At 40.2% G+C, this 13,039-nt stretch overlaps 1 protein-coding gene across 5 annotated transcripts in view; it reads right to left on the reverse strand.

The window, feature by feature from the left end:
- The window catches only part of LOC139565232 (potassium voltage-gated channel subfamily KQT member 2-like), a 92,830-nt gene that overhangs the window by 40,361 nt on the left and 39,430 nt on the right, over window positions 1–13,039 (reverse strand). For all 5 annotated transcript variants that reach the window (XM_071385434.1, XM_071385425.1, XM_071385412.1 and 2 more), the window contains exons 4-7: window positions 10,456–10,631; window positions 1,865–1,990; window positions 1,079–1,189; window positions 747–842 (exon numbers count right to left, since the gene is read on the reverse strand). In XM_071385434.1, the coding sequence (XP_071241535.1) occupies window positions 747–842; window positions 1,079–1,189; window positions 1,865–1,990; window positions 10,456–10,631 (509 nt within the window). The remainder of the gene's footprint in view (window positions 1–746; window positions 843–1,078; window positions 1,190–1,864; window positions 1,991–10,455; window positions 10,632–13,039) is intronic.

Consider the following 13,039-nt stretch of genomic DNA (forward strand, 5'->3'; position numbering starts at 1 on the left):
AAAAATAGAGAGAGCGAGGGAATGGGAGTAAGATAAATAGAAAGTGCGCGCGAGGGAGAGAGCAGGTCATGGTTTTGAAGGGTAGGTAATGAATACAGCGTTTTCTTTATGTTCACTTTGCTGCTATCTATCTCGGTGCTCTGAGAGTGCTTTGAAATGAATGAGATCATACACATTTTTACGTGTAGAGTATTACCTTTTTTTTGGAAGGAAAACTATTTCACTAGTATTGTAATTAATTATAGGTCATATTTCATAGAAATCTGGAAACACTGGACAGTTACTTTAAGGTAGCGAGGTGTGACAACCACATATCCCAGTCTTAGCAAGAAAAACTTTTCAATAAAGCAGCTATCAGAAAAGTCAGTGCTAGAAAAGACAAGCATGAGTGTCATTGCAAGAAAGGCAAGGGTATTAGGTTTTTGTAAAAACCAAAAAAGAATACTGCCCAAAATGAATTATAGAAGTTGACTAAGAGGTGGGTCCAGGATCCAGGACTAGAGTACCAGGTATTGTGACAAGGTGTGTGCCACATGGAACTTTTTGCGACATATAAACAAGTGAGCATGGTAACATCATGTACAACGTGTCTTGAAAAGCGGACCCTGAAACCGTTATTTTCAGTTCTTGTAGATCAAAGAGTATATTGTGAAATTCCCAGTAATGGTCTAAGGTACCCCACCAGGATACCAACACTCTAAATGTTGTTGTTTTTTTAGAGTGGGTAAGCCCCCTGCTTTGTTCACCTGAATAAGCCCTGCCGCAGGATTCCGCCGCTTCTCAAAGTGTTTTTGTCGATGTTGCTCCTGGACCTTCAAGGCAAAGCCAGAGCCCAAGATACCCTTAAAGATACAGAGAAACCATTAGTCACAACAACAAGCCTTTGGAAAACATTATCGATTCACAATTAAAATTGCCAAGTCCAGTGAACTACTTCAGAGTAACACTTGACTATCAAATTGCAGATGCTTCAGGCACTCATCATGAGTTTCCTATAAGCACTCCATTTCCTTGCGTTCAGTGCACATTAATAAGTTAGCTCGGCCATTTCTTCACAAATCAATAGTCTTTAACTTACTGCAGGAAGTGCAAAGAAAGACACTCCGATCAAGGTGAAGGTTGCGGCCAGAAGACGCCCGTTCCACGTTATGGGAAACTTGTCTCCATACCCAATGGTAGTCAGGGTGATCTGAGAAGGCAATTGGCAGACATCTTGAATTACATCTTTTATCAATATTCAAAGTGTTTCTTCATCTGGGCTCCCGAGTGGCACAGCGTTCTATGACACTGCCCTGGTTTGAATGCAGGCTGTGATTGGGAGTCCCATAGGGCGGCACACAATTGGCCCAGCATTGTCCGGGTTTGGCCGTCATTGTAAATAAGAATTTGTTCTAAACTGACTTGCCTAGTTAAATAAAAAATAGCTATTAAATGTAATTCAACTTCATGGTAATTGTGGAAGTGTGACACAAGTGGGTTAAATACCACGGCATGTTGAATCACACTAATATCATTTCGATTTCACACAAATACTGGTTGTTTTATGAGGACCCATAGAAATGATCCTATTAAGAAATGCTGGGTGTTTTGTGGGGACCTGATGAAATTCTTCTGTCAAGCACTAAGCACTGGATATTTTTATGGGGACACGCAGATATTTGGCTTTAAACAAGCGTTGAATGTTTTGTGAAGACCCGCAGAAATTATCTTATAAAAATGAGTGCTGAGTGTTTTGTGGGACCTACTGACAATCTCCTTTCCAGCCACTGAGTGTTTTTTTGGGACATGCTAACATTGTCCTATTAACAACTGCTGAGCGTGGTTTGTGAGGACCAGTGAGACAAGGCTTAGAGTGATGACTTACCAGGCCCCACCACAGCGCGTCTGCGTAGGTTTCAAACTGGTCGTTGTCCTCTTTCTCTGCCAGATAAACCAGGAAGGACGCCAGGATGAGGCAGAGGAAGCCAATGTACCACGCTGTGATCAGCTCCTGCAAAAAGTCAAGGTGTCAGGAAGGACTAAACAATATACTGTAGCTCCTTCATGAAGGAAAACCTTGCTTTATCAAATCAATAGATGCCAGGTATTGCATATTTATGTTATGACCAGAATACCAAAGCAATATTAACTTAACCTTTTACACACGTGGAAATCGGCCTATATGGAGCAGGCCGAATTTAAACGTTTCTAAAAGAAGAACTATAAAAAGCACATGCATTCTGCATGTCATCCTTGTAACTGTGGATCAAACATAGCGATCATAAATGTTGATCGTGTAAATCACAGGAGCTTTTAAATAAGGAAAAGTGAAGTGCACATTTGGACTAACGGGGGTGTGTGGTTTGTTTGTATGGTATTTATTATAATCCTCAACGTGTCATCTTTCAGAACACATTGATTTACAGCATTTCCCTCACAACAACAAAATGTGTAAAAGTTGCCTAATCAGCGGGAGCAATGGAGGTACTGTACAGCCACTGCATACCAATTTAGGCACTTATCAGTGACAAAATCTGCCATTTTAAACCTTTTATGGGATGACACCGGCTGTGAGTGGAAAGGGATACAAAGTTTTTTTTTAAATGGTTGTATGGAACAAGAGGACGGGAGTGTGGTTACATTGGATTTATAATTGAATGAAATTGCCAGAGGAGCCATACACTAAGAATTTGTTCCTATAGTCTAAATGGACAGTTCAACATCTCCAAGTGTTCCCAACACCAGTCCCAAATGTGTATGAAAGTATTTATTGCACACCGTATCATGTCCCAAAACAATTGATGTAACTAAGACATTTTACCACTGTAACTAAGACATTTTACCTACGTGATCAAATATTGATAGAACAGAATGCCACAGCTACATGACGTTATACACTGAGTGTACAAAACATAAGGAACACCTGCTCTTTCCATGACAGACTGACCAGGTGAAAGCTATGATCCTTTTTGATGTCACCTGTTAAATCCACTTCAATCAGTGTAGGTGAAGGGCAGGAGACAGGTTAAAGAAGGATTTTTAATCCTCGAGACAATTGAGACATGGATTGTGCCATTCAGAGGACAAAATATTGAAGTGCCTTTGAACGGGGTATGGTAGTAGGTGCCAGGAACACCGGTTTGAGTCTCAAGAACTGCAACACTGCTGGGTTTCTCACGCTCAACCGTTTCCCGTGTGTTTCAAGAATGGTCAACCACCCAAAGGACATCCAGCCAACTTGACACGTGTGGGAAGCATTGGAGTCAACATGGGCCAGCATCACTGTGGAATGCTTTCTACACCTTGTAGAGTCCATGCCCCGACAAATTGAGTCTGTTCTGAGGCCAAAAGGGGGTGCAACTCAATATTTGGAAGGTGTTCCTAATGTTTTGTGCACTCAGTGTACACGGTATAGTAAACAGTATTAGTCCATTGATTAATCAATATAAGAACAACCTGATGTAATAGGTTTGACCTACAACTCACATACACAGAGGGACCATGTCCTTCAATAAAACGGTCAACCCAAAGAATAAGATTTAGAAGTAAATACCTCATTTAGGGAAGTTCCTACATGAGGGAAATGAAGGCCAATATCAATTGTCAAAGTGCTGTAAAACTCAACGCTTTACTATTGATGAGAAACAACCCTTTTATTGAGCATCACTGAGCAGCGACTAACATGATAAAAACCTGTCCGTAAACCCAAAATACATCAACTGAAAGTCCGATTTTGTACCACAGGAAATTCTTTGAAACCAAATGTGTTTTTCAATCCAGCAAATGTGGTAACCTAGAAATATGTCAGGTTATAATTTGGTAATAAAAGATCCAGTGGTTGATAGAGTATCAGGTCCACTTTGTTTGAGGGACTGACTGGTGCCGAGGTCAACACAAGGAAACACTGCGGTTGGCTACTCTGAGAAATGGGCACTCTGCCCCTCTTCAAAGAGAATGGGCATTCCCTGGCATTATCTATCATTCCGGCTGCTGAGGCAGCTCCCCTGATGCCACTGTTGTCCATATTTAAACACGGGGAGGAGAGAGATAAAGAGACAGAATTGGGGATGAGATGGAGAGAGAGGGAGGAGGTAAGCGAAAGGGAGAGAGACAGAGGCAGAATAAGTGACAGAGAGATGGGGATGAGATGGAGAAAGAGAGAGAGAAACAGAGAGAGAGTGAGAGAGAGAGGAAAGAACGACTGATTGAGGGGGCATCCCTGAACGTGAAACATCAATGTGGCAAAATAGTCATGACCCTGACAGATGGCTGTGCGGAAATAGGCGCAGCTCAACATCACAGAGACAGACATGGTGGTTAATTATCCCTGATTCCCTGGCTTATCCCTTCAGTGGTGGCAGAGTTGCGATTTTTTTACGCCTAAAAAGGACACGTTTTTGTACTATTTTTGTTTGGAATATTGGTTGTCTTGAGGAAAGAAGCTGGCTCATACCTTTATGTATGCGGTTTCATATTAGAAGATGTAATATTAATATCTGCTTGGGTAAATAAATAAGACTAAGTGATAAAGATGATACTGTATATTTTAACAAAAAGCAAGTCAGAAAAAAGGAACTTATCACAGAAGAAACTCTTCAAAAGTGAGAAAAACTCACTTTACACACACTTTAGACAGTGACTAACAACCAACGTACAATTTTAACTCACTCTTAATCAAGTCCAAACTTCTGCATATTTTAACAATGTTTACAATGCAAAATACACCGCTACCCAAGATGATCATCAATTTGTTAAAGATAGAAATGTACTGGGTTTTTCTCACTGACACAAAAGCTTCCCTATTCCCCATGTGGCAAGCGCTGGTTTAGAAAAGACGGGAAACTGCTGAGACGACGAAAACGAACAAGCAACAGAATTAGTTGGGCTAAAAATAGCCTCCACTTTCTGGGCTGGTTCACGTGGAATTCTGTACCAGGTTTGTGAGGACACAACGTGTAAGAGAGCCTGCATCAGTCATTGATAGATCATATAGTCTACGGTGCGTTCAGAAAGAATTGAAACCGCTTTAGTTTTTCCACATTTTGTTGTTATGTTACAACCTGAATTTTAAAAGGATTACATTGAGATTTAATGTGTCACTGATCTACACACAATACCCTATAATGGCCAAGTGGAATTTTGTTTGAAGAAATGTTAGGAATTAATAAAAAAATGTAAAGCTGAAATGATTGAGTCAATAAGTATTCAACCCCTTTGTTATGGCAAGCCTAAATAAGTTCAGGAATAAAAATGCGCTTAACAAATCACATAATAAGTTGCATGGACTCATTCCATGTTCAATAATAGTGGTTAACATTATTTTTGAATAACTACCCTCTCTCTGTACCCCACACATACAGTTATCTGTAAGGTAGAGCATTTTAAGCATAGATTCAACCAGGTAAGTTTTTCAATGCCTCACAAAGAAGGCCAACGATTGGTAAATGTGTAAAACAAACACAAAAAGCAGACAATGAAAATCCCTTTCAGCATGGTGATGTAATTAATTAAGCTTTGGATGGTGTATAAATACACCAAATCATTATAAAGATACAGGTATCCTTCCTAACTCCGTTGCTGGGTAGGAAAGAAACTGCTTAGGGATTTCACCATGAGGTCAATGGTGATTTTAAAACAGTTACAGAGTTTAAATGGTTGTGATATGAGAAAACTGAGGATGGATCAACATTGTAGTTAATCCACAGTACTAACCTAAATGACAGAATGATAAAAAGGAAGCCTGTACAGAATAAATATATTCCAAAACAGGCATTCTGTCTGCAACAAGGCACTTTTTAGGATAAAACTAAATGGAATAAAGCTAAGCACAGGCTAAATCCGAGAGGAAAACCTGGTTGTCTGCTTTTCAAAAGACACTGGGAGACAAATTCACCTTTTAACTGGACAATAATCTAAAACACAAGGCCATATCTACACTGGAGTTGCTTACCAAGAATACATTGAATATTCCTGAGTGGCCTAGTTACAGTTTTGACTTGAATTGGCTTGAAAATCTATGGAAAATGGCTGTCTAGCAATTAGGGATGTCCCTGACTAAAACAAATATTGCTAGACTGAGAGTCGTCTGTTCTTTCGACCAATCAATTGGACTAAACTTGAAAACATGTATTTTTCCATATATAGACCCACCCTATGTGTTTTAATCAAATATATGTACCGAGCTTGTCTGATGCTTTAAGCGCACTGTTTGATTAAATAATTAAAACACAGAAATGACTAGAGGGAGTCCGACCGCAATTAATTTGATTGTACCGGGTCGGGCTCAGACTTGCTGCACTATGTTAAGAAATGACAGCAAGTGACTAGCACCCGTTGGCTCTCTCTCCTCCCTGCTGCAGCGACAACCACAGAACATCAGTGTTTATCGTCTGTTGCTGAAGATGCAACAAAATTACAGCCAATTCTGACCGAAAAGTTCTGTTACCGAAATCCCTAATTTCTTTAACATTCCCTAATTCCTCAACCCTTGCTCTATTTACGTGAAACATGCATCCATCACATGCACGTGAGGAATAGGACCTGACCTATAGCAGATCATAATCACATCAATAAATTGGTTATAACAAACTCCGAACACACGTGACAGGAAAATGGATACAGAGGACGTGACAAATAAACTCGAAACAGGGGAATGTTCACTGGTTGCTCAGGAGGCAAAAGGTGAAGTCAGATGTGTGTAATACATTTGAATAGTTGTGGAAAGATACTGGAGATCAAGAAAAAGAAGGTAAGGAGCAAGCGTTGTGGGTCAAACAGGTGCTGTTAGATTACAATATAATTTTTCGGACCGTTTGGAACAATGTAAATAACACTAAATAAATCATAAGTGTACCAGTGAGTCTGTTGTAAGCAGACTAAAAGTAGTTGCAATCATTCGTGAATGTCATTTCCCGAAATGGAACTGTTTATTTATTGTTTACACTAATTATTCAAGGGTCGCTTGATTGTATTTCAAATCATGAATGACTCGTATCCTGTATGACGACATGAACGAATTAATGATTGATTGATACAGTACTGTAGCCTATATAATAAGTATTGAAAAATACAGTGCATTCGGAAAGTATTCAAACCCCATGACTTTTTCCACATTTTGTTAAGATACAGCCTTATTCTAAAATTGATTAAATAAAATAAATCCTCATCAATCTACACACAATACCCCATAATGACAAAGTGAAAACAGGTTTTATTAATTGCTTGCAAATTTATAAAAAATATAAAACAGAAATACCTTATTTACATAAGTATTTCAGGTCCTTTGCAATGAGACTCGAAATTGAGCTCAGGTGCATCCTGTTTCCATTGATTGTACTTGAGATGTTTTTACAACTTGATTGAGTCCACCTGTGGTAAATTCAATTGATTGGACATGATTTGGAAAGGCACACACCTGTCAATATAAGGTCCCACAGTTGACAGTGCATGTCAGAGCAAAAACCAAGCCATGAGGTCGAAGGAATTGTCTGCAGAGCTCCGAGACAGGATTGTGTCTGACAAGATTCTCCGGTCTGATGAAACCAAGATTGAACTCTTTGGCCTTTATGCCAAGCATCACGTCTGGAGAAAACCTGGCACTATCCCTACGGTGAAGCATGGGGGTGGCAGCATCATGCTGTGGGGATGTGTTTCAGTGGCAGGCACTGGGAGAATTGTCAGGATCGAGGCAAAGATGAACGGAGCAAAGTACAGAGAGATCCTTGATGAAAACCTGCTCTAGAGCGCTCAGGACCTCAGACTGGGGGCGAAGGTTCACCGTCCAACAAGACAACGACTCTAAGCACACAGCCAAGACAACACAGGAGTGGCTTCGGGACAAGTCTCTGAATGTCCTTGAGTGGCCCATCTAGAGCCGGGACTTGAACCCGATCGAACATCTCTGGAGAGACCTGAGAATATCTGTGCAGCGACGCTGGGAGAAACTGCCCAAATACAGGTTTGCCAAGCTTGTAGCATCATACCCAAGAAGACTCAAGGCTGTAATTGCTGCCAAAGGTGCTTCAACAAAGTACTGAGTAAAGGGTCTGAATACTTACGTAAATATTTTTTCAGTTTTTAATATTTTATACATTTGCTAAACAGATTAATGAATACCGTTATGGTATATTGTGTGTATATTGATGAGGGGAAAAAACTATTTAAACCATTTCAGAATAAGGCTGCAACATAACAAAATGTGGAAAAGGTCAAGGGGTCTGAATACTTTCCGAATGCACTTTGTTTTAAGACTAAACAGGATGCACTCTTAGGCCTACAGCTCGATGGTGGTTATACAAGGCTGCTATTTTAAGCCTACTAATGACAATGACATTACTTATTATTATAATAATAATAAATGATGATCATAACAATAATAGCAATAATAACAATAAGTCGATCAATAAAAATGTGGATTATTATTATTAGTTTTTTTTAAACACTAAATAAATTATAAATAATACTAGAGAGGCATAGCAAAGATATCAGTAGGCTATTAAACAAACACTCAAACAGGCAACATGAGTAGGATCTGTCGCTATATATAGATATATATGGATGATTTATAGAGCCAGGCACATTTAACAGTTAAGCTATTGATTATAGACCTAATTAAGTTTGGATTTCCTCTCTTCTCACTTTTCTTAGACAATTAAGGCAAGAGATGTTTTCTCGTCTCCTAACTCCGCTGCTGCCACCACATCATTATTCTCAACACCAATATGCTGGTGAACTTTGCTATTATGCACATAGCAACATGGAAGGTTCTCCTGTCTCCACAGAGGAACTTTGGAGCTCTGTCAGAGTGACCATCGGGTTCTTGGTCACCTCCCTGACCAAGGTCCTTCTCCCCCAATTGTTCAGTTTGGCCGGGCGGCCAGCTCTAGGAAGAGTCTTGATGGTTCCAAACTTCTTCCATTTAAGAATGAGGAGGCCACTGTGTTCTTGGGGACCTTCAATGCTGTAGAAATGTTTTGGCACCCTTCCCCAGATCTGTGCCTCTACACAATACTGTCTCGGAGCTCTACGGACAATTTCTTTGACCTCATGGCTTGGTTTTTGCTCTGACATGCACTGTCAACTGTGGGACCTTTTATAGACAGGTGTCTGCCTTTCCAAATCATATCCAATCAATTGAATTTACCACAGGTGGACTCCAATCAAGTTGTAGAAACATCTGAAGGATGATCAATAGAAACAGGATGCACCTGAGCTCAATTTCGAGTCTCATAGCAAAAGGTCTGAATACTTAAGTAAATAAGGTATTCATGTTTTCTATTTTTAATACATTTGCAAAAATGTCTAAACCTGTTTTCGCTTTGTCATTATAAATAAAATTCATTTATTTTAGAATAAGGATGTAATGTAACAAAATGTGGAAAAAGGGAAGGGGTCTGAATACTTTCCGAATGCACTATATATTATGAGGTAATCAATTAGCAACAATATGCTATAAGCTTAGACAGAACACCAGTAAGAACACTCCCAACCACCTGCCTTGGTGCATTCTGCTCATACTCAATCCCAAGGCTCTGTTAAAGATCAACTTACAGTAAAAACACACTGCCTTCATCATTGTTAATATATTAGATCACGACAAGGCTGCACAGCAATCTAGCTGTTCGATCTCACAGGAAGGCAGAAGAAAGACACGGTGTGACGAACCAAATTCAATAAGAGGAAATAATCCATGGCCGCGTCGGCTTCTGCCTGTGTCAGACTCCGGACCTGACCCATTTTGCCCTGACACTCCTCTAACAGAAGATCCATTTAGGTTCTCTGCACATCACCGCCCTCTGCTCTTTCTCTCTGGCTCTCTATGGGGATTCTGCTGCTATGCATCTCTGGGTCTGGGAGAGGGAGACACTCTTAATTCCCAATTGAGAGTGCTCCATTTATCAGACCAAGTGTGTGTCCCGAATGGCACCCTATTCTCTATATGGTGTACTACTTTTTACCAAAGCCATATGGGTCCTGGTCAAAAATAGTGCACTACATATGGAATAAGATGCAATTTGGAATACAAACCTAAGCTTCACGAGCTTTTGACAAATTGGAGGGTACATTTAGTCATAGTGGGTATGGGATTGGTCACAGCATGTCTCGTGGAGAGCTCGGTGATGAGTGTGCTGTTTTCTGTGCTACGGGTGTAGTAAAACAATCTGAGAGCCGTAATGTTTCTATTAGTTGTTTGAGCAGCCTGTCAATCAATCTGGTTAGGGGGAGGGGACAGTCATATGGCAGTGTGATCAATGAACTTGGATAAATACACTTGACATGTGGTATCAGTTGACTTGACTTGTCTGTGAAAGCTCAAGTCCAGATATTGGATTGATAGAAACATGCTGCAATGCGGGCAAAGAGCCAGATTGGAGTGGCGAGGTACATGCATCAGTTCAATTAATCAAATCTCACACACGTGCACACATAGGTACACGTGTACACACACAGGCAAGCACCCACCCAATCATTTCTTACCTTGCTGTGAGCGTAAACAACAGATCCCAGGAGTTTCCAGGTGCCTCCGCGGCGGTCCATCCGGATCATGCGCAAGATCTGCAGGAACCTCAAACTCCTGATGGCAGAAGTAGCAAAGACATTCCCCTGGGTTCCAGCCGCCAGCACAGAGATGGACGCAATCAGCACCATGACGTCTGGGAAAGAGACATTTTATTTTTATTTGTGTGCATATTCTGTATATACACATATATATATATATATACCCCTTCAAAAGTTTGGAGTCACAGAAATGTCCATGTTTTTGAAAGAAAAGCAAATTTTTTGTCCATTAAAATAACATCAAATTGATTAGAAATACAATGTAGACATTGTTCATGTTGTAAATGACTATTGTAGCTGGAAACGGCAGATTTTCTTTATGGAATATCTACATAGGCATACAGAGGCCCATTTTCAGCAACGTTCACTCCCGTGTTCCAATGGCACTTTGTGTTAGCTAATCCAAGTTCATAATTTTAAAAGGCTAATTGATCATTAGGAAACTAATTTGCAATTATGTTAGCACAGCTGAAAACCGTTGTTCTGATTAAAGAAGCAATAAAACTGGCCTTCTTTAGACTAGTTGAGTATCAGCATTTGTGGGTTCAATTACAGGCTCAAAATGGCCAGAAACAAAGCACTTTCTTCTGAAACTCATCAGTATATTTTTGTTCTGAGAAATGAAGGCTATTCCATGTGAGAAATTGCCAAGAAAATGAAGATCTCGTACAACAATGTGTACTACTCCCTTCACAGAACAGCGCAAACTGGAGTGGGATGAGTGGGAGGCCCCGGTGCACAACTGAGCAAGAAGACAAATACATTTGAGTGTCTAGTTTGAGAAACAGACGCCTCACAAGCCCTCAACTGGCAGCTTCATTAAATAGTACCCGCAAAACACCAGTTTCAACAACAACAGTGAAGAGGCGACTCCGGGATGCTGGCCTTCTAGGTAGAGGTCCTCTGTCCAGTGGCTGTGTTCTTTTCCCCCAACTTAATATTTTATTTGTATTGGCCAGTCTGAGATACGGCTTTCTCTTTGCAACTCTGCCTAGAAGGCCAGCATCCTGGAGTCGGTTGACGTCAGAGCTCAGACTGCGCTTCACAGCACTGTATGGGTTTTGACCGATAGCCGTTCTGAACATAAGCACCGCACGCAATAAAATGTTGCCCCATCCCTCCTGCTAATTGGTAAACTTTTGCAAATGTTTTGTTGTCGGAGTGAAGGAAAATGCCGTAAATTAAGAGGACCCAATGTATTTTGAAAAATGAGACGTTAAGGGATTATAATAAATACTGCTTTGATGTCATACAAGCAAGCCAAACACCTACGAGTCCAAATGTGCACTTCACATTTCCATATCATAAAGCTCATCTCATATACAGTGTCAACGTTTGTGATCACTATGTTTGATCTACAGCTACAAGAGGACATACCATTGGTTGTTCTGAAAAGAACGAGCCTATGTTTGTCTATTGTGAAGAAAATATGCCGCGGCACACGCACCTGAATGCACTCAAAACAAAATTGTTTACGATCTGTTTCTCTGAATTTCCTTCTGAAAACCTAACACTGCGAGATTGTATTTTATAACTTTGCTAGTCATGTTGGCAATGGAACAAGCTTTCAAATGATGCCCACCTGACCCAGATTGCGATTGATAATGGTCAAGTTTTGCATTGTGTAAACAGTAATTCTGTGATGGCGGGAATCAGGTTGTGTTCCAAACAAAACAACTTAATGTGCTCGCTTTAGTTCCTCAACGGCACAACTAGGAGATCTCAAAAAAGCACCATATACACTGAACAAAAATATAAACGCAACATGCAACAATTTCAAAGAGTTACAGTTCATATAAGGCAATCAGTCCAAAAAAAATGAATTCATTAGGCCCTAATCTATGGATTTCACATGACTGTGAATACAGATATGCATCTGTTGGTCACAGATACAGTGGACATCGGAAGTTCACATACACCTTAGCCAAATACATTTAAACTCAGTTTTTCACAATTCCTGACATTTAATCCTAGTAAAAATTCTCTCTCTTAGATCACCACTTTATTTTAAGAATGTGAAATGTCAGAATAATAGTAGAGAGAAGGATTTATTTCAGCTTTTATTTCTTTCATCACATTCCCAGTGGGTCAGAAGTTTACATACACTCAATGAGTATTTGGTAGCATTGCCTATAAATTGTTTAACTTGGGTCAAACGTTTTGGGTAGCCTTCCACAAGCTTCCCACAATAAGTTGGGTGAATTTTGGCACATTCCTCCTGACAGAGCTGGTGTAACTGAGTCAGGTTTGTAGGTCTCCTTGCTCACACACACTTTTTCAGTTCTGCCCACAAATGTTCTATGGGATTGAGGTCAGGGCATTGTGATGGCCACTCCAATACCTTGAATTTGTTGTCCTTAAGCCATTTTGCCACAACTTTGGAAGTACGCTTGGGGTCATTGTCCATTTGGAAGACCCATTTGCGACCAAGCTTTAACTTCCTGATTGATGTCTTGAGATGTTGCTTCAATAAATCCACAATTTTCCTCCCTCATGATGCCAT

Source organism: Salvelinus alpinus, chromosome 2 (genome assembly GCF_045679555.1).
Source record: "Salvelinus alpinus chromosome 2, SLU_Salpinus.1, whole genome shotgun sequence".
Taxonomy (NCBI): Eukaryota; Metazoa; Chordata; class Actinopteri; order Salmoniformes; family Salmonidae; genus Salvelinus; species Salvelinus alpinus.